The 26,472-nt window shown below is 43.4% G+C and overlaps 1 protein-coding gene across 13 annotated transcripts in view; it reads left to right on the top strand.

Moving 5' to 3' along the window:
* The window catches only part of PITPNM2 (phosphatidylinositol transfer protein membrane associated 2), a 139,970-nt gene that overhangs the window by 45,983 nt on the left and 67,515 nt on the right, over positions 1 to 26,472 (top strand). For 12 of the 13 annotated variants that reach the window (XM_075770217.1, XM_075770223.1, XM_075770219.1 and 9 more), the window contains one exon: positions 23,974 to 24,147. In XM_075770217.1, coding sequence (XP_075626332.1) covers positions 24,070 to 24,147 — 78 coding nt within the window. In that variant the 5' untranslated portion in view covers positions 23,974 to 24,069. Of the gene's footprint in view, positions 1 to 18,539; positions 18,585 to 23,973; positions 24,148 to 26,472 lie in introns of those variants that run through there. The other variant, XM_075770215.1, reaches the window with a different exon arrangement.

Genomic DNA, 26,472 nt, shown 5'->3' with positions numbered 1-26,472 from the left:
TTATTATCCCCTCAGACTGAGATTAATAGAGATGAACTCCTTAAAACCTGTATCTTCATTTTGATTTGGTTTCCGGCTTCCTAATTACTTCTGCTTCTAAACCATGCTTCTATACCTCCTTTCCTTTCATCTTCCCAAGTCTGACTGAAAGTAGCCTCAGTCCAGAAAAGCCGAATGAAGGAAATCTTTGCCGTAGGTGAGATACTCAGCATTTGTAGAGGAGGACGGCTGGTGGCTGGCACCTTGCACAGGACCCCAGCCTCGGTGTTTGCTTGGTGCCCCACTTGGGAATGCAGAGCGGAGGTGGGCAGCTGCAGGGTTGTCTTTTCAGCCAGCTCTGGTAAACGGTACTGGTTTGAAATTTGCCTGAGAATAAATAGTAAGTATGCCCTGGGATATATTTGGTGAGGCAGTTCCCGCAGATGTTCCAAGCTTTTGTGAAATAAGCAACCAAAAAAAGCAGTGGGGTTTGCTCTTTTTTTTTTTTTTTTTTCTCCTCCTGTACTAAGCTTATCTAAATTTTGGACCTGTTTGTTTTTGTTTAATGTGGAATTCTAATGACCAGATATTCTTACTAAATGTCGAATTTCTTACTGGTTGGAAATGATGAAGAGATGGGGGCTCTGGAGTATAAGCCTATGGCTCCTTGGTCCAGGTAATAAGGTGGCAGCAACTTTGATTTCACGTGTCAGCATCTTTTAATGATGTTTTTGTTCAGGAAGGTAAGTAAAGCTAAAGAGCAAACAGCTTGTTCCCTAAGCAGCGGGCTCATGCTCCAGGTTGAGTTTATATTTGTAGCTTTGTTTTGAATTTTGTTTTTATTGGCTAAAGAAATGCTTATGCTCTTCTCGTGCTCTGTGAACTCAGCTGCTGTGCCCTTCAGTGCCTCTGTACTTGGAGAGGGAGGAATGCATGTTATTTTGTGCGATGGAAGTGCCTGGCTGTTTTCAGAGGCTCAAACTCTGCGAGATGTGTAAAACCTTTAAATGCCAAAATATCGGCAGAGTGACGCTAAACTTTCTTCTTGTCCAGATAAGTAATGGGAGATTTGCTCTGATTCGTAAAATAATTTCTCACTGGTTACTTCATGTAAACATTGACGGGTTTCTTTATGATTTGATTCTGTGTGTCGTGTTGTGTGTGTGTGTGTCATCCGTCCCCCCCCTTTTGCAAGAGATGTTTAACAGCACATGGAAAATGTGACTGACCCTTAAAGGTCAGATTCTCGTCTACCATTCTGCTTTTATTATCCCGCTTGTCAGAGAACACAACATATTTGCTCTATCTCCTGTCCAGATTTGCTTTTTCATGTATATCTAATTTTTTCCACGTGCAAATTTTAAATAGGATTTCTATAAAATATGGTGGCAGTTGAGCTGTTCTCAGAATGTAATTTACTGTATTTTATAGCTTCTGCTGATCTTTTTTTAGTTCCTTGCTAATGATGATATTGATTGGAGCATGGCATTTTTATGCAGCTGAAAGGAAAGGTTATGCTATTATACAGATTTTATTTTTTTAAAGACTCTGTTACAATAATAAACATACAGGCAGCAGTTAGCAGAACTCATTATTAAATAGCTGTAAAACATCTAACAAGATAAACCATTTAATGTATTGACTTGTGTCTGCTTCTGATGAAGTGGTAGGTAGAGTATATATTTAGACATTAATTCCAGAAAAAACACATCCATCAGACTAAAGTATTTTTCAAGACCCAAAAAGCAATCATGTTTTTTGGTGGTGGTTTTTTGGTTTTGTTTTGTTTTGTTTTTTCCCCCTAAGCAGAAAAGTCATGTGCTATCTATGGAAGATGCTAGTGGTAAAGCTTTGGCTTACCAAAGGGAAAAACAGGGGCAATCAGCTCATAGCATCGCAACCATAATAGGAGAGCAAGATGCACACATCGCATTCTTGCTCCTGTAGCTCCCTGTTTGACGACTGGTGCGATTCATAGACTTGTATAAGCCGAGCAGAGGGAACAGCAAAGATTCAGTGGCGCGAGCTGCTCGGTGTAACTTGCGCATGATGTGAGTGCATGTGTGCCTGCAGCAAGTGATGTTAATTTGAAGCGGGCTGTTTGAGCTGAACAGCTTCTCTTTAAGTACTGCAGGCAGCTTCGTGTTGCGCCACGGTAAGCAAGTTTGCTTTTTTTTTTTGCGTGAAGATGGTGTTTGTCGTGGGAATTTCTGTACAGTCCTGGTGACGGTCACACTAAAATTTGTTGTTCTTTGAGCTAATGAGCCTGAACCAAACATCTCTGACCTTTTGAAAAGCGTTTGTGTCCAGATTTGCTTCCAAACCTCCTGGAATTTGGCTTGGCTTTTATTTCTGGCTGTTGTAGAAAGGTACTGTACTGTGTAGTCAATTGAGCTTACCACCGGGCAAGCTGTGGCTGTTATTCCTCTATCTGGAAACGGTTTGGAGTTGCATCAGGCATCTCACCGAATGATTCAGTTCATAACAAACAACCTCCTTCCGTGCAGGTTTGCATCTCTCCTGGCAGAGTCGGCTTGCTTCTGCCAAGCGCTGGAATATGACTAGTTTTCCAGAACGAGAGCAGAGCATCCCGAATTATTTAAAAGCCATCGCTTAGCATTCTTGATTGTTGTTTGTTCTGGGTTTTTTTTATGTCACACAAAAACACTTAACCTAGACTAGGCGAGTGTGTAATGGAACATATTTCAGCTCTTTTCTTGCTGGGAGTGGCTTATTAGCTTACAGCTGAAAATGTGTGCTGTTGGTAGTAATGTGGTGTTTTGTTGGGTGTGTTTCCTCTACAGGGAGGTTTGTTTGACCAAAAGAATCAATCGCTTCTCTCGCACGTTCCAGTATTTATTTGCTTAATTGATGCTGCTAATGAGGAAAATGTATGTTCTGGAAGGCTTTACCCAATCTAAGAGAAAGTTAAGAAAGTTCTTTTGTGTTTTGTGACGCTAACAAGAACAACAACCCCATAAGTAACAGGGAAGAAAGTTGCTTATAATGCCCAACAAGTTTGTCCTCTGAAATATCACTACAGGGAAAGTGTGGATATTCCCATCAGGCAGCCTGAGGGACTGAAAAAAAGTTTTGTCATGAGTTTTGGTGTTAACACAGTTACCTTTGAATGCCTGAGCTGCTGGAGAACTGGGGAGGATCTTGCACATGTATGTTTTTCCCACCAGAATTACCTTTTTTACCATGTGTGTGTTTTATCTTGTCAGCTTTTTGAGGCTTTTCTCTTTCCCACTGTGGTTTCTATGGAAATGTCATGGGTTTGGGTGGTGTGTAGTAACCCTCATGACTGCAGCACAGTCACTTTCTGTATTGCTTAGCTGGTGCTCATTTTGTGCCTGAATTGTGCTGCAGGAGGGGGGCAGAGGGTGTTTGCCATTAACTTGGGGTAACAGTTGCAGAAACAGCACTTCTCCATCCCCTGGAGCTGAGAAGATTAAGCCAACAAGCTTGCAGAAGCTGATTTTGCCAGGCAGGTTGAGGATGGACCTTACGATGTGGGATGCTCGCTAGGAGCAGTCCCAGGGATGGCACTGCTGGTTTGGGGAGTGGAGCAGGAGAGGGGCTTCTGTGGCTGACCCTGCTATCGAGTGAAAGGTTTGTCTCTGCCGCCTTTTTCAGAGGAATTGGTACATGCTAAAACATCTAAGGGACTTAGAGTGTTCCAAGCTCTGTGCACAAAGCTACATGTATTTTAAAATAAAAACTGCTGACATTTCTTTCAACTGTCCTTAGTGTGAATCAGAGCACTCTGTTTTCCAGTATTTCTCAACACTGAGAACACCAGGCTGGGCAACAGAGAGATTTTAGCTCTGCATACAGGATTAGTGGTCTCTTATGGGGAAAAATGAGGCACCTAGTGTTCCAGCAAACTAGTAACTTGCCAATCACAAAAAAAAGCATGCGGTATTGTCTAGCTGGTGGTTCCGTGTTGAACAAGGCTTTTTCATCTGGAAGTACTGTCAATCACCTTCACAGCTGAAGAACTTTAAGGGGGGTGGGTGTGCTTGCTGTTACCATAACTTTGTGCCTGCTCATGTGCCACGCCGGCTTAGGGAGCTTCATCCAGAGAACTGTTCAGTACAGACAGCAGATACTGTAAGTGTCTTCGGGTATAAGAACTGAACTCTAAAGGTATAAGTGGATTTAGTTAACTAATCCCCTCTCACTTTGAGTAGGACTTTAAGTGATAACTTAAGCATTGGTCCTAGGGCACCTCAAACCATAAGTAAGGGGCCAAGGTGGGATTTCAGAGACAGCTTTGGTGCATATACTGCACTGTGCAGTTCACTCTGTTCTTCTTTAAAACCTCTTCATGCTCGTTAGTTTTCTTCCTGCGTGCTCCCATTGCCCTTGGTCTGGCAGCATTTCTGAAGTAAGAGGTGCTGGGCCACTCAGGGTGGAAGATGCTAGAGGAACACAGAAAATCATCCACTTTTTCCTGGTAATCTCCCCCTGTGCTGCACCCAATGCATGTGGGCTTGGGTGAAGAGAGTGGAAGAGCCTCTCCTAGCAGGGTTTCTGTAGCTATCCACAGGAATGCTCCTTGAGAACATCACCAGAGGCGTGGATAAAACTAGAGGTTTTAATACATGTTTTTACCATGTCATCTTAGCAAACCATTTTCTCCAATAAATGTAACAAGCTAACTCGGGACTTCCAGAGAGGCTGAAGGAATTTATCGCTAAATCCCAGAGAAGTTCAGTACTGGGAAGTGTTTGGGAGGCTGACACTGTTGTTTTGAAAATCTTGGAGATGATTGCCAGGGAGAGAATATGAGAAAATTACTTCCTTCTCCTTCAGATATGGTCAATTTATAACTGGCTAATCTGATTATCTCATCTTGCCTGGGATGATAGATGGGATAGATAGCCATGCTCTGTTTATTTGGGTCCTTTTGTGCTAAAGGAACACGTGATCTTATTTTGAAAGTATAAAAACTTTTGTAGGAACAAGTACTGAAAAGAGGAAAATGTGGCTTTCTTTACTTTCCCCTGCTACAGGCTTTGAAAATTCGGTCATTATTCTGTAACACAATGTAGTTACAATCCTGTCTGACAGCACAGAACTGGAAAATATTTTCAGCTCAAAATAAACTCTACAAGGAGAATAGTTTCCATGTTTTCCCCTATTCAGAGGAAAGCTACTGGACTTTAATCCTAAATAAAGATTCTAGCCAACTTTGGTGCTTTAAGAAGCAGTAATGGTTGTCCGAAATTTGACCTCTAGCTTAACAAGTCTGCTTTTCTGCATTGCTCTTTGCATTGACCAAGACAATAGAGCAAGTTTCACATCGGCTTCTCAGTGTTGCTGGTGCTTTCAGTCGCTTTGAGAGAGTGGTTTCAGTTGTGTAAAATGTAAGATGGAAATCTTTCCAAAATGTACGTATTGCGCCATCAGTTAGTTGGCAAGTAATTTTTAAAGCTTGCCATTGTCCTTTTTTCCTCTTTAGCCTCGCTGGAAAAAAATGCATTAACCTGTGCTTGAGAAGGCAATGATTTGCTTGGTTCTGATACAGCTAGACCTATGTATTTTGTAAGTGGGAGATGCTTCTACTGTATTTAGCAGTAAATCATCCTCCAACCAGCCCTCTGAAGAGTGCTTGCTCCTGTTCTTTCTCCTGACGGGGCTATTGGGATCTCGTTGCTGAATTTGCAGAAGAGAATGGCCAATTTTTCTCTTCTGATTTCAGTGATCAACAGGGATCGACTGCATCACTCATTTCTGATGTGTTTTTAGAAGTAGCAATTCTGATTAGTTTGGAACTTGGAAGTTTTCTCTCCCATTAGCTAATTATGGCTATTATGCTCTATTGTCATTGTTGTCACTCAGGGTATTTTTGAAAATTAAGGGTGAAAAGTGACTGCATAACAATGAAACTCATCAGCGAGGCTCCCTGAGCCTATTGTGAGTCACCCTTGCTGATTTTAATGACAAAAATCAGTTTTCTTTTGCAACTATTGACTCCTGCAAGCCCCGCAGTTACTCATGGAGGGAGCAGGAGCGGGTTTGTGTTCCAGCTCACGCCTTGGGAAGAGCCACTGTCACCAGCATGTGGCCAAGGAGGCATCTCACCCACGTGTGGCTCCTGTCGGCCGGTCAGCCAGCTTCTTGCCTCTCCACCTCTAGCCTAGGGCTAACTTGTTAAGCTTTTTACTAGATTTCGGATGGTTTTGATCTTTATCAAGTTTATTAAAAATGCTGAAGCTGAATAGCACTGTCCTGAGGAAGGAGTGGTAGCTGGTTCTTGGCAAAAGCTCGTAGTTTAGTGGGAGAACAGAGAGGATAACGTCCTGGGTTTATGCTGGAGTTTTGGGGTTTTTTTGGATATGATTTCTCTCCACTGGTCTTTTGTCTGTATAATTGCACTAAAAGGTAATGGTGAATGAGTGAAAGACATCAGCAGCGCAGACAGGCTGTGGGGGGGTGTGTATATGTGTGTATATATATATACACACACACTCATCTTCAGGGGGGAAAGGAACTATGAGAGTGGTTAAGGGTCTCTTCTTTTGTTAACCTCACATCTTCCCAAGAAGCACAATTTCAAATTGCCTTTTTCTTCCCCTCCTTGCTTTGTTTTTGCAAGGGATTGCCAATAGAGATCAGAGACATTGGCCAGCTTCTCTGACGTGAGCTGCTGCCTCAGTGGAGCTGTCAGTCTGGGTGAGCTGATGGTCTGTCCTTAGATCCAGAAGTCTTCAATTCCCAAATAACGATGCTCTGATTCACTTTCCTTCTAGCTGCCTTGCTGTTCCTTGGATAGTATTCTTACTCCTGGTAGGAAACAGAGCTTTATATCGGATGTTATGCTGAAACATAACCCTGCCTTCTAGCCTGTTGGGGTTTGGAGAGGCTTCCTGCATGGGCAGGTGGGATACAACTAATGGCTTGTGAGACTTATGAGCACCCTTTAAAGCACACATTGCACAGCTCTTGGACACCACACCAGATAAGATGGACCATGGAGCTGATGCACAATGGCAATTTGTCTCCTCTCCCCCCTGCCCCCCCAGTCTCTCTCCAGGACTTCTTCATCCTCTGACTTGATGCCCTGCTTGCAGCTGGGAGTATTATGAATTTGTCTGTTGGGGGCAACTGACTTCTAGAATTTGGAAACTTCATAGTACTGTGCTGAAGAGAGGTGGAGAGGGATAAATATATTAGTAAATCACACAGATGAAGCTGTAAAGCATCAGTCTGGAATGAGCTTGGCTTGTACCTTAATTGCATGACATAAAACAAAACACATAAATTGCACACCTGAGCAACTGGGACAATCTTCTAGAAGTGGTGTATGTAATAAGAAAAATAAATTAAAAAGTTGTTAGCAGGGTGTCACTAAAAGTATGGATTGTTAGTGCTGCCATTGCTTATACTTTGCTTTTCTTTCTTGTAATTATCATGCCTGGTATTTTTAGGGTAGCTTTGCAGCTTGTCTATTTTCTGCCAAGTTGGCTAAAAATGTTGGTCTCACGTGACGTGATAAATATTCTCTTGGAAACCAATGCCTTATATATTCTGAACTTCCCCTTCTGCTGATGTCTGGATTCGTTCCTTAAAATTGCAACAGCAGGAGCTGGGGGAAAGGTGTCCGTTTTTATTAAAGCCTGTGCATATGGCTGTTACGGTCTTAAGAGTAGCTTGAATAGTCTTTGCAGATAAAGCTGATAGCCTGGAATGTTTTTGTTTGCTTTAGCGTTTGGGTGGTATTAGCCTTAGCTGTAACCTCTTTCAGTTTCTGTTATCTTTTTATATGGACTTCCTAGAGCTCTGATCCCGCAGTGAAATCCATGCGGATAGAGTCCTTCTGCGCTGAGGTCTGAGGTCACAGTAATGAGGCCAGACACCGAGCACTGCTGCCGTACCGCTCTCATGTGGCGCCTGCCTCTCGGCTCGGTGCAGTGCTCGGTCTTTCCTACTGGAGTCATAGGGCTTTTCTGCTGTTACTTATTTACTTCTTTTAGGGTTGCTCTGACAGGCGCTTTTCTCTGCTAATGTGCCTTCCATCTGTGTTCGTAGGACATCTAGGTATACGTTTCTTTAGAGGTGTTGAGGACTGCGTGGTGCTGGTGTCCTACCCCAGGACTTGTCCCTGCTAACCAGCAGCAGTTATGTCACAGTCAGTCGGCCCCACTCTGAGGTCTGCGGACCCTCAGCACGGGTTGACCGTATCCAGGCTGCTTAAAAGGTCCACCCAGAACAATGCGTCTACTTGTGCGTTACATATGTGAAGACCATGCTTAATCTGAAATTTCAAGGTTGTAGTAAGAACTGAACCTCCTGGTAAAAGTGCAAATTGCTGTATATCCTTTTTTTCAACAACACCCTCCAATTCCAAGTGAGCTGCGAAGTGCTTTTGGGTAGTACACAGGTGGAGAAGGTGTTGGGAAAATGCATCATTTGTGTGCTCTTCCAGACGAGGTACAGCTCATGGATGAGCCTTTCCCTTGTGCGTTTGGGCAGTGCTGTGTAGGTAGACCTGAGGTTTTCCTACCTGGCTCTTGCAGGGATCAACTCTGGCATTGCTGGGAATGCTACGTTGAAATACCATCCGGAACTTGTGAAAGGCTAATGTGCTGGTTTTGTTACTGATTTCTGGACTTTGCTGTCGTTCAGGATTTTAGCTTACTGATATAAGCAAAATAGAAGCAAATCTGTGGAAAAGGAGAAATTGAACTTTTAGGCTAATGAAGCTATATTGTATCTGACAAATGGGCAGCTAATCTGCTGGAAAAGGGGGACGGTTGACTTTTAATGAGAAGTTATTAGATGTTGAATAGCTGTTAAACTGCTAAATTAATAAAATGGACAATCCTCTCTAGCTTGTCCCCTTAAAGTATTCTATTAATTGAGAAGCCCTTTTAATCCATTCTTTTAAAAATTAATTAACATTTTGAAAAACACTTCTTTGACTGTAGTGACCTGATACAGCTTGAATCGGGGCTGTCATGACTGCTTCCTTTATGTACTTTAGCTGCAATTTGTGGGCTCTGTTGATAATACCAACTTCATACATAAGAGCTTAAGACTTCTAAGGACAAGGCTAATGGGCTGACTTTTTTGTCATAGCATTTTGAATTGGCAGCAAATAGCAAAATAGAAATGAGATGAGAAAGCAGGGTTTTGTGCCTGGAGTGAGAATTTGGATATTATTTTCAGTTCAGCTACTGATTCCTGGTTTGACTGTAAGCCAGCATTTGCAGGGAATTTTGAAGTAAACTATCCAAACTTAACTGTCCCTCAGACACTTGCATTACATGTAGAATGCAGATAACTTTTACTGCTCAGAATAATTATTCTTTTCTTCATGCCATGCTGTGACCAAAGCTGAAACGTTCAAGCCCTCTGGTCCTCTGCCTGCAAGGCACTTCCTGGATATGCCAAAACCCCAAGCTTTTGGTGATTTTTCACTTTTCACCTGCCAGTTCCAGAGGCTTTTAGATGTCACCACGCTTGGAGCAGGCGAGGAGGGTGAGCAGCATCTTCTCCCATGGTCAGGCAGGTCTTGTGCTGTCCTTCAGGGGCCAGCATCCACGTGTGCTCTTGATGTTGCCGTCTAAGAAAGTCCAGATCCTGAATCGGGTCACTGTTTACAAAGCAGATTTATGTCAGATATAAATACAGCTGTAATGCCCTTTAATGAAGGGCACGTATGGCTCTTGCAAAAGCTGTACGGCACTCCTGCTATCTGATAGCTGACAGACAAAGCTGCAACAGTGAGGATGGAGAAATTCTCAAGGTGTGAAACAACTGGCCAGACCATAGTGAGAACTGTAAAGCCAGGACAGGAAATTGCAGCACTCGATCAAGGCCTTCAGAGCTGTCCCTGAAATCTGAACTGACAGGGTTTGACATTTTCTGTTCTGTGCTTTGCTTCCTCAGCTGTTGTCAGGCTAGAAAAAGGTTTCCATCCTATGGTACATCTAATGAAAATGAAAATTTTGTGCCATAACCCTTTGTGGACTTGCTTTTGTAACACTTTCTTATAAAGGACTCTTCAAAAAAGGACACTCCAGATACAATTTGGATATTTGGTGGGGAACAGAGGAGAAAAGTTTATTTGAATGGGCCTTGGAGGTCAGGAAACAGATTTTGTTTATTTTGTTTTGATCCTCATTAAGTTGCTTTCTTTTGCCCCATGTGCACAGAATGACCCCTTGTCATAGCACACTCTGACTTGTGAAGTTTAATTTGTAGTTGGAGAAGACAGTTGAAATCCAATTTACTTTGAGGAATAAAACCACATGGAATTCTACGCAAGTCCTCGAGGAACATGAGAAATTCACCCTTGGGAAAGCTCTCTGCTAGTCTTTTTGGGCTGAAACCACAATATGTGGTCTATGGCCGTTGAATGCTTTGTTACATCCAGAAATTCTCTGTGGGAAAGAGAATTGTTTCCTGGAGAGGAGTCTGGGCAATGTCAGATCTTGGCTGTTTGAAACCAGTGGCAGTGGGGAGAGGCTATGGGAGAGGTTGAACAGCAAAACAGGTCATAATAAAAGGCTGAAAGAATTACTTCAGAATTTTGTCTTGTGGATTTGCCAGCTGCAAAGTTAGTGTGTTTTGTGATTCCCAAGATATTAATGCCACTGTTGGGTTCAGAGCACAACTTTATTACATCTGAGAATGGATTATTTGCAGAGGGTTTTGTGGATACTGCTTTAAGTGAGGGTTTGAGCATCTTTTGATCTCGACTAGCTTCTTTCTTTGTCATTTGTAGAAGCAGTCAGATCTGTAACCCTCGCAGAAGAGGGAAAGCTGAGCGTTGGGTTGTGGCCGTGCTTATCCCAAGTGTCATGAAGCCACACTGCCTGGGCGGCTCTGCCAGTCTTCATTCAAGTTACTGCATCAAGTGAATCTGGATCTACCCACGCTTAAACAAAACAGCGAAGTTCTTGAAGCTTCCAGGTGCTTTCCTGCAGGAAAAAGGGAAATGGGGTGGGATGTGCATAGAGAACCTTTGGGTTCTTGGAGGAATTTATTAACTGTGATAATTTCTAGGAATTACTTTATTTTCTGCAGAAATTGCTGATAGCTCCAAAGACAGTTGGTAAGAAGAAAAAACTTTGTTGTACATTTTATTTTTGCAGAATTGGGCTTGTTGTCAGGGAAACTTAATTTAGTTGAGCTCCCCCACTCCCTCCTCTGTTAAAAAAGAATATATGATTTGATAGCAAATGCTGGACCCAGAAACTGCTAATTCTCTCTTGGATGTTGGACCAGATCACTTTTCTCTCTGTACCCCAATTTACCCACAAATGAGGGATAATGATAGTTGCACTAGCTGCTGAGGCCAGGGCAGAGCTTTAATCCATCTGTCAAACGCTGCAAGAAGTACAGCTGGGCACCAGACAGGCGTTACTGCTCTTGTAGGTCTGGAGCAGCCACTGCTCCGCGTGTGCTTGCTCAAGTCGGGTGACTCAGTTAAATAGTGCTGTTTCCTCTTTTCTTGCTAGTACCTGCATTTGTTCCCTTCAGCACTGCTCCTGTCCTTGGCTTGCGGCAAATTCATCATTTATTATTATTTTTTTCGGAGCCTGCACTGATGGGATTTGCAGGTTTCCGTGTGAGGGTGTCCAGGCTGGTTGGACGTGCTCATGTTCCTTTTGCAGTGCCATTTTCTTCCCCTATTATATCACATTTTGCTACACAACAAGTCTGCAAAATGATGGAAATGGTAATTGAATTGCATGTCAAGAAAACCAAACAAATGGAAGACTATACACCTGGCCCCGAGTTTGATCTAGAGAAGGGTTTGTAAGTATTCTGTAGAAACATGCCGTACTTTGTGTTCAGAAAAGCTTGTACAGAAGTTAAATATACAAAAGTGCAGCTGGCTGCCCTCCTGGGAATGACGGCGTCACTCTGTGGTGTAATCAGCCTCCTCTAGTCCGATTCTGTCTCGGCGTTCAGGTGTTCCATTATGATTGGCTTTGCTGCAGGTGTCCTCTGCCTTGAGGTTTGTGAAGGTTTCTTTGTGTTGTGGGAAATAAGAAGATGGATGGCTGTGGCAGTGGAGAATTATCAGGGATGTTGAGAAGGTGGTTGGTACAGTCAGAGGAGGAATTGAAGAGGTGAATAGAAAATTTAAAAATAGCAAGAAGGTGAAACCAAATGTGTGTGGTGGGGTTTTTTTGTTTGTTTGTTGCTTTGCAGGTATCTGTCATGGATGCTTTTTAAATTTCATTTCTAGGTTTTGCTTGCGTTGAAGGTATAGATGTAACTTGACTTTTATTTTCCCTTACAATACCATATGGCAGGGCATCCTACATCTTGTGTCTTTTGTTTCTCCAGCCTGTATCTAACTGCAAAATGCATGTTCGATTTGCCTCCCACATTGTGTCTATGTAACAGACTGTCCACTTCGATTTCTTTGCTGCGAAAACTTGATTATTTAAGAAAAAAAAAAAAGAGGGCACCAATAAATGTGTGGGGTTTGTTGGTTTTTTTTCCCCTCCAAGTTTCTAGCTTAACTAATAAATCAAGATGTTATGGGAGTTTGAGGGTTACAGTGGGGATGCTGATGTCTCGGGCAGATTCCAATTTAACTCCACTCTGTAATCATAAGGTTTTGATTTTATTAAAGAGAATTGTCTCTGCGTGGTAGCTGCTTTTCCTCTGCTTATGCTCTTGGAAAGTGAGGGTGGTCTGATGGATTCATCCAGGTGCCTTTCTTCCCCAAGTTCTGGATTCAGTTTCCAGCTCCATCTATGTTTTAAGTGATCATAGGATGTCTGTTGTGGCTGGTTTTGGGGGAGTATGTGGGAGGGTGTTGGATTTTCCCAGAGGAGATGGGATTTGGGGATGTGGATTAACACTTGGCAGTATCCCTGGGGTATCTCATTGCCTGAACCATCCATTGCGTCCTGGTTTGGAAGCCCAGCTGCAAAGGGGCTCTTTAACCCTGGTGTGGAGAAGTAAAAATGGAGCTTCAGGCCTTCATCTTGCTATAGGGCTTCTCATCTCGCCAAACACAGAGGTCACAGCAGCTTCCAGGATGATGGCGTTGGTCCTGGGCTTGTCACCCTTGGGGATGGCTGGGCAGTAGCGTAGGAAAACATTGGCAGCCAGCAGCGCTCCAACAATGAATCACCACGCTGTCAGAGGGAGAATTAGCACCAGGAACTGTCTTTGTCATTGTATGAACTCTGTGGGAAATGTGTTGGGATATACATCCCTCCTGGATGCATAATGGAAAAATAACTCTTCCAGCATCGGGGTTAGGCTACTTGGGCCAGTCTTGGGTCTTAATAGTTTGATGAACCAACGTTGTATAGTTCTTAGGAAAAGCTGCCCTCTTTTAGAGCTTTAAACCCACTTCGGCCTCAGTCATTTTGCAAACGTGTGTTCTCTGCTGGGAAGGCAGAGGCCGATGTTAGTCTCCTCCAGGGAGGACTTTCTCCTACTTCCAGAAGGCTCCTGATTTAATCCTCATGTGACTGACTGATGTCTCCTCTTCGAGCAGCACATGGGAATGTTTCTGTCCTTGGTCAGAACCGCTCTGACCCCGTTCAGTCCCTACCACTAGGAATGCAATAGCATTTCTTCTTCCTGGTAGATGTTACCCCAGATCCTGCAAAAACCTGCAAAGGTCCCGAGTTTTATGGAGGTGCAGCAGTGACCCCAGTGCAGCAGCTGGATCTGGGGCAAAGCAAAGGCTCTGGTCCCATCAGCTTCCCAGGCAGGAGCATGGAGTTACCTGTTCCATGGCCCTTGAGCTGGAGACTGTTGAAGTGACTTAAACCAGAAATTTTACCCTTCTTTAGGCTTCTAAAAAAATTTGAGGGATAAGCAACAGAAATTACCCAGCGATTTGTTACCCAGACCAAAGAAGAAACTGCAGCAGTCTGGCATGTAGTTCAATTTGGCCTCCTCTGCCTCAGCTTGCAATCTGCTCAGCTGAAAACACCCTGGAAACCTATAAATTATGTAGGCGTCATTAGAGGCTGGGGGTTCCATGTTGTGGTTAGCATCAACGATGATTTGCAATAGCAGTAAGATCTGATGGTTTAAAAATGCCACATCATTCTGTATGTGGGATGCGGAATAGTAAAGGGGAAGAAATAACACCAGCCCAAAATGTGCTGAATAATGAACTGAAAATGGTTATTGATTGTCCGTGCACCTTTATTATCCTGCTGCAATCTGAGAGCGACTAGTGATTCTTTATTAAAAAAAAAAACAAACCCAACCCACCAACTTTGAAAGGCACTTATGAAATATTTAGTGTAATTATTTCCAAGATCAAAACTACAAAGAAATTATGCAGCCACAGAAACCTTGTTAATCTGTTGGTGTTATGGATGAAAGAAGCAACAGAGATATTAAACATTTACCGCTCTTGTGCAAAATGGCCTCTTACTTTCAATCTCAATTGCAACACTATTCATCAGCCTTCACTGCTGCATTTGTCTTGCTTCCCATGCAAGACTTTTAGGTGTCATTATAAGTTTCTTCTGATGGAGTAGGACTTATTTTCTCTATTCCTATTTTGCCTTTAGGCAAGGCAAATCTCAGCCGAATGAAACCAGTGTGAAGTATTATGGTGCTATAACACTGACTTGCAATCATACAGTGTTTCCCTCCACAAAATAGTCTTTTTAAACCAGCTATGAATGTTCATTCCCTTTGCCACATGATATTTGCATAAGTGAGGTAATAAAATGTTATTTCCATCTAGACTGTAACTACTGGAAAAGTAGAGGAGCTGTTGATGTCCTCTTTCAGTTTGATAGGGAGTTATGGAGGAAGCAATCCAGAGTCTGTCCAGTGTTGACTCAAATCCCAAAATAGCATTTTTGTGTCTCAAAAACAGGTTTAGTGGATCTGTGGGTATTTGGAGATAAAAATTCAAAGTAACCTTGAGAAATAGTCTGAAATGGGCTATAATTTGGAAAAGATGAGTGCAAAGGCCCGTGAATAAGCTATAAAATGGGGAGTGACTGGGGTGGTTACCGTTCTGTGGGAGATAAGATAAGGCTGCAATGGGTTTCAGACTGAGTGGTCATCAGCTGCCTTACGCTGTTCACAAACGTCGTGCCGGGGTGTAGGAGCAACGTAGGAAAGACATGAAGTTATCCTTGTTCTTCAAGGCTGCTGTGGCCCATACCAGTCAGAGGTGAGCATCTGTGGGAGAAGCGGTGAAGACGACAGACAAAAGAGAGAGGCATTGCATGCATCTTTGAATACGAAAAAGAGGAATTGCAGAAGAAAATAGTTAATAAACTGTTTGCGGCCTCTCCTGAGATCAGCACAAGAGGAGAGGGGCTTGAACTGTAGTGCGGATAACTGAGGCTGGACAGCAAAAGCCTTTTACATCTGTAAACAATCTGGAGACTCCGAGATTCCTTGTTTCTCCAGCTTGAAGTGTTTTTCTTCATTCCTAAATTTTTCTCTAAAAAAAAGAAAAGATAAGTAGTCCTATTTCCTGAGTGGCTTTTAGCTGTAAGGTCATTTGTCTTCAAAGCAAGTCTGAGCACGGTAGGTCTGGGCTGGGTTTGTGCTCATCTGGGTGCCTGAGGACCCTCTGGGTGAGCTGGTCACCTGCGGTTTGCAGAGCTCTTGCACCTCAGCCTTGCCGCTCTCGAAATTTCTTACCCTCAATTTCTTACTTTCACACTTAGTGAGTGGTAAGAGTAGAGAGTGGGAGCTCTCGTGATTTCCTGGTCTTCTTGTTGTAATAAAAAAGGAAAAAAATGGGAGAGTATTGGGTAGTTTTAATGTAATTTCCAGTGCAGCAACTAATGGAGAGAGAGAAGAGGGGTGGTGTAGATCCTGTCTTGAATTAGATAGGTGAGGTCATCCTTTGAATCTGGTTCACCGTTGGTTTTTCTCCCATGCCTCGCTGCTGCCAGCATTTTTGCTATGAGCTAGGTGAAAGGGTTATTGCACAGGACATGAAGAGCATGGTTGGGTTTCTTGGTGGCTTTTTACTACTTAATCCAAGCGAAGCCTTGACCGACCGGTGGGAGCTGCACCCAGTGCACTTCTGCTCACTCTCTTCCTGAATTTCCTTAGGAAGAGAGATTGTAGCACCCAGAGATGTGAACTGTAAATGCAATAGCCTCCCAGGGAGGCTACCTTGGAAATTAGATATACTTGTTTTGTTTTCTTTAAACTTGGCCAGCATCCTGTCTCCCTGCCGCTGCTGCCCACAGAGTGTGCAGACTTCTGCGTGGCGGTGGCCTTCAGCTAATGGATGTGCCACAAATGAGAGGAAAATGTTGTCCATTGCTGTATGCCTGTAGCATCGCATAGATCTTTTATTTTTTCCCTTTACGGTAGTTTACTCAGCTGCCAGCAATTTTCAGTCTGTTTTCAGCCAACACACTGCACTTACCGCATTGTCAATGCTGCTTTTATTTTTGTTTCTGTGTGTACGTATGTATGTCTATATATAAAATATATATTACACATCTATATATATTTCTATGTGTGTGTGTAACGTCTGCTTATTTTCAGCGTGTAATGCTGAGACACTTGGACTAAGAGCAACCCGGTAAAAGCAGGGTCTGCCCGGTTCCTTTAGCTCAGCTGAACGTAGTCTGGCTCTAGGGCAAGGCCACGGGTTTTGTGGCTGCTCCATTCGTGCAGACTACTTGGAAACTTTTAACCTTTAATTTCAGATGTGTTCTTTTTAATATTCAGCTTTATCCCCAGCATCAGCAAAGGGATTAGAAGCTGCTTTGTCTTTCCCTCTGAACTCATCTGTGACTTCAGTGTGCATATTAGTTCTTTTAATGGCTTCTTTAGTAGTTCATTAGTGCATAACCTCCAGGCACGGCAGGACTTGAAATGTTAATTTTCCAACCAAAGTTCAGCTGATGGACTTCACCTGGTCCCCTTACAGTCAGCACATGCATGGGGAGGGCTGGCTTGCTTTGCGCTGCAGTGTCACTTATAAAGCAGAAGAAAGGGAGTAAAGTTTTCCTCTCCCCAGATGTTAAAGTAGTAAAAAGGATGGAAAGAGTGAAGAAACAGTACAATATCCTGGAATATTTAAGGAGAAAAGTTGGGGGGGGGGGTGTGTGTGTGTGTGTGCACGCTTTGGTGTGGTGTAACTTTTTTTTCCCCCCCTTTTCCCTCTTGTTACTTCAAGCTAGTATTTGGCTGCCCAGTGAACTGTAACAAGATTTAATAGCTCCTGTGTAGCTATATTGCATTTGGACCGATTCCATCCTTCTGTTGTAATAAATGTCTGCTTTACAATGAGCTCTTAAATTCTGTAAGTGACGTCAAATTGTCTCTAATAATGGAAAAAAGATTAAGTAGTGTAAACGCAACTTGTTCGCTCTGTCTTATCAAGCAGTGCTTTATCCTCAAACTGTTGCAGTGCTATCTACGTTTGAGGTGTCTTTTGAGTTTGCCCTGAGGTTTACACCTGAGGAAAATTGATTTCCACACATGCTTGCATTTTCCTCTTTTTCTCTGATTGTATTGTAGGCTGTGGCCAGACCCGGCGGAGGAAGGCACAGGGAGCTCCCCCAGCTTGGCTGCCAACCTCAGTCAGCCAGCGCTGGGAGAACTGTGTTGTGGTTTTGCAATGTGGGCAAATGTTCATTAGCTGCTGATTCACTGTCAGATGTGATCTGACTCGGTCATGAAACTTGGATGTGTAAGCATCTGCATAAAAACTATTTGAAAAAGATGTGACAGATTAGATGTACGATTAAGATGTATGATTACAAAGAACGTTACTTACTGACACAGTAGCCTTTAAGCAGTGAGCACGTGAACTGTGCACCTTTAAGAAGCTTTAAGTTTTAATTTTTTTTTTCCAAGACCTGATGAGTTTTTAAATCTGCTTAGCTGTCAGTCAGCAGGTACGACCCACACTCTGAAAACTGAAAACTGCTGATTTTAAGAAGTTCATTCTGTCTCTTCAGTTTGTCTCACACATGTGTGCTTGAGAGAGAGTTTTGAGTGTAGTGTTGAGTGCTATGGCAAAGAATGGTAGCCACAACGTTAATAAATAGAAATGTTGGGGGTTTTTAACCTTTTGATGTGAACATCACTTGAAACAGTCCCACTGCCTGCACAGGAGAGATCACTTTGGCAGGGTTGGGAGGAGAGGGGAGAGAAGGGAATGGTAAAATATGAGCGCTCAAAATTCATCTGCTTGGAAAACCCTCATAAATTGTGTTTTCTGCTTCACCTTTATGTGGAATAGGTCATTCACGTGATCGGAGGAGACAGTTGTGCTTCAGCCAATATTGCACTAAGCGTCATGCTTTCACGAAACAGCTAGTTCCTCTGTCCTGTGGTGCTTCCCAATGAGACGGCAGTGGGATGTGGGGAGGACAATTATAAGGCCACGCTGGTCCATGTGATGGATCGCCGGCTGCGTGAGCTGCAGCCCTTGCCAAGGGTCAGGTAGGCAAGGCTCCTGAACAAGGGCTGAGGAGGGTTCGACAGTGATGTTTTGCTGCTGCTGATGGAGAACTTCTGAGAGGCACGGACGCTGGATAAATGTGATCAGAGCGACAGCTAAAGGGAATGGTCTTTGCAGCAGTGATATTCTGGATGGACAAAGCTCAGCAAGAATGCTTTTGGGCCAGGAAGGAGAGTGCCGCATTAATCAAGGTGTGAGTGTTGAGGCTGCCTTTAAAAAATGCTGACTTAGGTCCTAGGAATCTGCTTCTTCTAAAGGCATAAATAAATCCAAGCACAATATGTATGCAGCACTTCCAGTCATGGGAGGGCACTGTATTCTCCTTCAGGGAACTCTGCAGGAGAGGGAAGGTGGCCAGGCTGCTAATCCTGGTGTTACTTCCCAAAGTCCAATTTTGGTCCCAGTTGGGACTGAAGCTAACGTCTGTTTGATGTTGCTTTCTCCAAGGAGGCATCTGTTTGGGTGGATAAAGGAGATGTAGAGAACCTAAAGAAAGTCTTTAGGGAGATGGGTGAGGTCTCCAGAAATTGCCTTTGCTTGTCCTTTTGCCATTACATGTTTGGCTTGGGTTTCTTACCATTGTTTCTGTTAATTATCTTTCATTTCTCAGTTATGTGGAAATATTGCAAAGAAAATTGTTCAATAGCTGAGTCAAGGGTATCGATCTTAAGCTCACGAGTGTGATCTTTCACAGGAGAGATTTTTTTCTCAACTTCAAAAGGCAGCACAGCCCGAACAGTCAGTTGGTTGATGAGAACCTGAGACTGCAGTCCCAGGGCTGATACCTGCCTCTGCCACTGACCACTGAGTGACCCTCCGTGATGGGTTTTTCCTTCCTTGGGCGAGTCTTTTAGCTTTATAGTAGTGTAAAATGAACCTCCTGCGTGAGGCTAGAAAAAGCTCATTATAGTTGCTCTCTGCATCCAGAGCTTTTTCTTTCCTATTGAAAATGGGAAATATCAGCCATGGCACGGGGTGGGCTGTTGCTGTGTAGTGTAGCTCGTTCCAGCTGTAAAAAGCCTGTGCTCAGCAGCCTGGACATGGAAAACATGAGCTGGTCAAAAATGTGTTGTTGAGGTGGTGGCTAGGAGAGCTGTAACAGCACAGCTGGGAACAGGGCGGTAACAGCCCTTTTGTGGCCTGAACCCACTGGTGTGAGTCGTTCACTTGCACTGGACCCAACCGACATGTCGAGGAGCCAGGATTCTTGCTGTAATATTCAGTTTCCATATCCTTCGGGGCCAGCCTGTCAAGCCTGGCTGGGGTTTGGCCTCCAGGACTCCAATAACACAGTTTAAATACCCTTCACGCACTAACTCTTATTCCTTAATTACAAGCTGTCAGTTGTCATCAGTCCTCTGCTACCCCGTTTAGTAACAGGGATGCTGGCCCTGACGCTCCCAAAGTGATAACCCCAAACACCAAGTTCATGGGTTAAACAGAGAGATTTTGCTGGGTCTCCTGATCTGTTCAGCTTCTGCAGATCCCAATAGTCTCCCCCACTTTAAAGAAAGGGCACTTTCTTAAAAAGTTTTTTATTGTTGCGAGGGAAACCGTTAAAATCAGAAGTAAATGCAGCACGCTGTGTGTTAGCCTTCAGACAGCCTGAAGCAATAGCTCAGAGGTGGACCTGACTCATCGCAGCAGGATATTGACTCTGGAGCGTAATTATGATGCTTTGAGAACCTGATTTTAAAATAATTGAGGTATAAAATTATGCGCCTGGCTTTCACAGTTACTACAGCTCTGTGTATAAATTGAATAACGGCCTGTACAAATGTGCCACTTGGCTATGGCAGAAATAGCAGCGAGTCTGGAAATGTCCTGCGTCACCATTGTTTTCCTCTTGCTGAGAGAAGCCGGGTGCAAGCTGAGTTTTGCAAACAGCCTTAGGCTGCCACCGGTCCCAGTTGTGTGACCGCGGGGGTTTGGCAAACCCACAGAAAGTCCAGCTCGGCAGCTTGACAGCCGAAATCCAGCCTGCCATCGAAAGGCTGGCTGCTTGCTAATCCCAGAACATTGAGCATCGCTGTTCAAACACCTCTGGCTGTTTGTAGCAACGGGCAGGATGCGGGTAAGTGCCAGGGACACAGCTGGTGTTTTGACACCCATTTTCCAAAGCTGTGTTGTGGCTCCCTTGCTTCCAGAAGGGCTTTTTCTTCTCTCTGTAGCAGCCGTCATGTCTGCAGTCAAACTTTAGTGTTTTGTTTGGACAATACAGTAAGCAGTCTTGGTTGTCTATGAAGACTCAAGACTTTGGAAGGAGGCCCCTGTCCTCAGTGAGTTGTCTGAAAGTGTGATTTTGTCACCTCTGTCCACCTGGCATGGTGTTCCCCAAGATCTGAATCTGGTGAAAACCAGATTTTGCTTCCATGGTTTGCCACCTGGGCTCCACTGCTCTTGGAAAGGTTAGGGCAGGTTATTTTCAGCTCAAAGACAGCCCAAGCTGCAAACTTATCTTGATAATTTTTTTTTTAACCAGTCTAGCTTAAAAAAAAAAAAAAAAAAGAGCAAACAAGTCAGGTTTGTTCTCTTTGCGTTTCCTTCAAGGTCAGACTGCTGATCCCAGGTGCATTTTCATAGAATCACAGACTGGTTTGGGTTGGAAGGGACCTCAAAGCCCATCTAGTTCCACCCCCCTGCCATGGGCAGGGACACCCTCCACCAGCCCAGGTTGCCCAAAGCCCCATCCAGCCTGATCTTGAACACTGCCAGGGATGGGGCAGCCACAGCTGCTCTGGACAACCTGTGCCAGGGCCTCACCACCCTCACAGGGAAGAATTTCTTCCTAGTATCTAATCTAAATCTGCCCTCCTTCAGTTTAAAGCCATTCTCCATTGTCCTATCGCTCCATGCCCTTATAAACAGTCCCCTTGCAGCTTTTTTTGCTGGCCTGCCCAGTTTGAGCTTGCAGTATGGATCTTGCTATTGCCCAGTGTGTTTCCAGGGTTGTTTTCTACCCAACTTTTGGGGATTGGCTGCAGTAGCTGGAGCGGGCAGCTGCTGGAGGAGTTTTGGGGAGTGTCACCTTTCGAACAAGCACATTGTCAGGACCAGCTGCTGCCTGGAGACCTGCAGGCTGAGCCAAAACACTGCTCTTAAACATTGACCGCAGGGAAGTAGAAACCTGAAGGGGAACTTTACAGCAAAACCTCAGCTCTTGTAAGCAGGAAGCTAGACTGGGAGCTACTGCTGTGGCCAGCTGTGGTCCACACGCTGGGTGCTTTGAGGTGGCTGATGCTGTGTCTGCTTGGGACCAAAATGGTTGGGTTTTTTAGTCTGTAATAAAATAAGCCCTCTTGTGTCTTCGCCATCTGAATTATTACCTGACTGGCACTTCATTATAAACACATTTTTTCCATCTTGGTACTGGTTTCCTGCCATTTTATTGCTTTTAAGGTTCTATTTTTTGTTTTATTCATCTCTTCCAATCGATAGAAATATCCTTTTTTTAGCAAGCAGCAAAGGCAGACGTGACTGATGTCCTTATGGTGGGAGCAGAATTGCTTTCAGAGCATTTGGGGAACGAGGAGGGGAGCTTTTAAATCTAATTTTCAAAGATCTCTAAAACGTAACGAATTGCTTAAGACGTGTAGCTGAGTCTCCCACTGCCATTAACTGCAAGAGTTGGGATCCCAGCATTGTACCAATGCAGATCTGGGGCCAGTGCTTGAAATCCATCCTCTGGTGGTTATTGTTGTTCTTTGCCACGCCACTAATTAAAAACCACCTAATGAGATTATCCCCACCTGTTCTGGAGGATTAGTGTGATGGAGGAAGTCCTGCACGTGCACATGGATGCACACACTTGTGTGCATAGGCATGGCAGTGTTGAGAAGCTCAGTCTTCCCAGAATTATTCTCTACAGGGTTTGCCATGGCAAAGATTTTTATTTTTTTTTAATTCACCCTCACCATGCACACAGATTGCTCTGACAGCAATAAAATGAAACAGAGAATTGAATTTGAAAATAAATTGTTTAGATGATGCAGCACCAGATGAATAGCTCTTCCAGAAGAGTCAGTCCAGGATGGATTTGCTTTACTGCCAAGTTAGAAATGCAGCAATCAAACGAAAGCGAGCTAACAGCATGGCGATGCGGGGGCTGCATGCCTGGGTCGGGCAGACCCTTTGGCTGGGATGCGGTGAGCAGCGCGCCTGCGTAAACTCAGCGATGGGTCAGGTCTGATGTGAGGCGGAGATGTTGCAGTGCCCTTTGAGTCCTACGCAGATTAGAAGTCAGTAAACCTGGGTTATAAATACTGAATTTTGTCCCTGGTTGCTCTGTGACCATGGGCATGTGTTTTAACCTCTCTAAACCTTGTAAAAGGTTGGTGAAGTGCTGTGTAAACACCGAGCAGCGCTGAGGCTTGTTGATAGCAGTGTGGTTTCCTGGTTTCCAGACCTCAGTTTAATCCACTAGATAAGTTGGTTGGTTTTATTCTGTTGGGTTTTTGTCTTTTTTTTTTTTTTTTTTTTTTTTTTTACTTCTCCCAGGCATAGGGTTTGGAGCTGGTTTTGCTCCAGCAGCTGTATCTGAAGACTTCCAATAAGCAGAAAGGTGGAACCCAGCGAGTGCTTTGTGTGCTGGGAGAGTGATCATCAGATCCTGCTGAGACTGATTTGGCCTGATAGTAGACAGCCTCACTTCTTGTGTCCTCTCTTCCTCATCAGCCATCTCTTGTCCCCATCCGCTTACATGATTTTATTGTCTTTATCCACAGCCCATAGGGAGTCTTAAGAATATTTGAAAAATTACTGCTTTAACCCTTGGTGTAGTCAATGCTGTATTCCTCATGTTCTTAAGCCATAATTCTATTAAATTGCCTGAAGGTGGGGTATGATGGGAGGGGGGTTTTTATGTGCAGTTTGATCTTTGGCTGTATTCTTATGCAGTGCGAATGTAAAAATGAATCTGGCATCGACATTAGCGGCAGGAGGATTTTGCCTGTGACTACTTTGGAGGTGAAAGAGAAGGGATCCTACCAAGACAGTAATTCAGAATAAAGCAGGGAAGAAAAGTGCATTTCTACTGTCTTTACTGTTAGAATCCAAATGACTTTCTTCATCATGGTGATACTGAGGGCTGAGGAAGTCCAGTTGTTGCCTTTTCTAGCTGCTGAATGAGTGTGAGGGGATAAAACCTGATACCTTTGGGTGGATACATCTCTGGTGTATTGCTGACATTGGAGAGATACTTTATTGTCCGGCAACGGAAAGTCTGCTTATTCATTTTGAGCTTTTGTCACATCTCTTCCATGGAGATGCTACTGCATATGAAGGTTGGATTCATACGGTGGCAAAGGTCAGGAGGGTAAATAGCTTTGATGGTATCCCCTGAAGGAAATAAAAATTCTTCTAAAAGATTCTGTTCAATGTGATACCAAGGGTCTGGTAGCACTCCAGGGATTTTTCTCTCTGCTATTAAGCTTATAGCTATTACAAAAATTAATGTTTGCGTGTTGTTAGTTTTGGGTGGTTTTTTTTTTTTTTTAATAGGATGTTCTCCAAGAAGAATGGAAAATAACTGCTGCTCTCTTTTTTTTTTTTTTTTTCTTTCTCTCTCTCTCTCTCTGTTTCAGGAATCCTCAATGCATTTGCTCACCATTATTTAAGGAGCCTTTAATAAAAGCTTCTGGATTGTGTTTCTGAGCAGACAAAAGATTTTTGTATTCAAAATGCTCATAAAGGAATATCGTATTCCTCTTCCGATGAGTGTGGAAGAATATCGAATTGCGCAGCTGTACATGATACAGGTCAGTAATGTTTCAGCCTGTGTGGATGGGTGCAGGGTAACACGGGGCTTCGTGTGGAAGAGTGGAGTATTGCTGCAGAATTAAATGTTTTAAATTTGAAGCTTGCTGCTTTCTTACAAAGGAGCAGTGGGGGAAAGTAATACGAACTTCAGTTTATGACTGGCCTCCTCTTGTCCTTTAAATTAGAGAATCTCTGTTTGACCTATGTGGGGAAACAACAGCTCATAGATAGGCATTTCCCATGGAAAAAAGCACCGAGCCTAAGTGTGGGGCTACCTGACTGGAAGTGATCAAGCTGTAGGGCATATGCAGCTGCTGCTTCCCAGTTGGGCTGTGGTTACTGGTCATGCCAGTTCCAGCTGCAAACCAAAGGCTTGTGCTCTTCTGTTGGGAAGAAACAACCTAGTATAAATTTGAGAAGGTAAATCAAAGGCATAACTTTGAATTTAGTGTGTGTGTGGGAAATCTCAGTGTAATATTTCTTTGCTTATATACCACTATGAAACAGATACTAATCAGTTTAGGCATAAAACTTAGATTATTTTTAATAGGCTTCTGAATACTGATGGGAATTTTTGTTGAACTCCCTGTTTTCAATAAAGCAGTTTAATTAAAATGTAGGTTCTTTGTAACTCACATCCTCTGTGCCCATATTCTTCCAGTGTTTGAAATCCAACCAAGAGCGTTTTTAAAAGGAAATGAATCCGAAGTGTTATTTCATTGTCCCACACTTTATATAAAATTTAATTTTGCTCATCCAGCAAAACACACGTCTAATATTGAGTTTGCAGTAGAACTCTGCTTTCTGTGGTAGGATGAAGCAATGCTAGAAAAACATGCTTTGGCTTAAAACCTAAAATGAATTAAGGAAAAACCCCAAACCACCCAAACCAAAGCAAAAGCACAATTCCTCCATTTCTCCCCCAACCTATGTTCCTTTAAGGACTCATGCACTTGGACTTGACTGTTAAAACAGTGTACTGTGTGTGTTTTCCAGTAATAAGTCAAATTCCTTTTTCTGACAGAAATAGCATGTATCATCTCTGTGTGTTTAACCTATATGTTAGCATAAATTAGTAAACACTTTTCTTAGGTGGCTTCACTTTTGTGTATCTTTTCCTGACGCTGTAGCTGCTTTGAGAATTGTAATTATTTTGTTACAACTTTGTCTTCTAAATTTGGCTCATCTGTTCAGGATGGGAGCAGTGTATTAGCTATGCAGAACTTGTCAGTGAGCAACAGAGCGTAGAGGAGAATGAGAATGATCTGATTGAGGAGGAGGAGCCCACCTGATTACATGGAGGATGAATCCTTAACCTAGGGGGTATCTGTGGGGGCCTCCTGTGAGATGTGGAGGACTTGGTCAGGGGGCTGAACTTGTTCACTTCCAGAAGAGAAACTTATTTTTACTTTATTAATGCAGAACACTGGATTCCACTTGGTTCACTGGACAGTGATTTTGGCCGTATCTCAATGTCAAAGGACATGATAAACCGGTAGGGTTTCATGCAAGGGGAGGTTCACTGGCCCAGGAAACTACTCAAGAAACTCCAAATTGCCACCTAGCCCCACTTCAGACCTCCTCTAATTTTCTAGTGCATCAATATGCAGTAAAGTAAGATTTCCTCTTAGATTAGGTGCAATAGCTGGTGTCAAGTCAGGTCTCTGATCTCCATTTACCTGGAGTAGGGGATTAAGCTGGAAACAGTGGATGTAGCCCAAGATCCAGGTGAGCTAGAGAAGTGCGTGACAAGCAAGTGACTTTACTGCGTTATGTGTACAAGTAGTACAAGAGGAAAAGTTAGCTGTGCTTTTTATTGAAAATACTAGTCTCAACTCAAATTTGAAAAAAAAAAAAAAAAAAACCCAAAAAAACAAAACCAGAAAACCCACTTAAGGTAGAATGTGGAGCTTATATTCTGTTTCTTAGTGTTTGGTAGCAATCAGCTTCAACTCTTCTTGAAATTGGTGGAAAGTTCCTGCCAACTTCAATGGGAGCTTTTCCTAGACCGTGATATCAAATGTCTTTTTTCTTCAGTTTGATTTAAAAGTGGAGGTTTTGTCTCCGAGACAGGCACTGGGGAGAGAGCAGTGGGAAGCATGACTTCCGTTCTTTTCAGAGAATGAGAAAGTGCTTCATGTCTGTCTTTCTATTTTTCCTCTGAAACACGTAAGAAGGCCACAGGAGAAGCAAGTTCTGTATGTTGAACCCCCTTAGGGGAACAAGCTGAGATATCTGTATAAAACAGCAGTGGAGAGGCATTTCTTAGAAATCTTTCACTGAAATGTAGAACAGAATGATTTAAAGTAGTTCCTGGGGAGAGA

The sequence above is a fragment of the Balearica regulorum genome, chromosome 17 (assembly GCF_011004875.1).
Source record: "Balearica regulorum gibbericeps isolate bBalReg1 chromosome 17, bBalReg1.pri, whole genome shotgun sequence".
Lineage (NCBI taxonomy): Eukaryota > Metazoa > Chordata > Aves > Gruiformes > Gruidae > Balearica > Balearica regulorum.
Note: the sequence above shows the minus strand (reverse complement) of the source record. Positions and strands in the feature narration are given on the sequence as shown.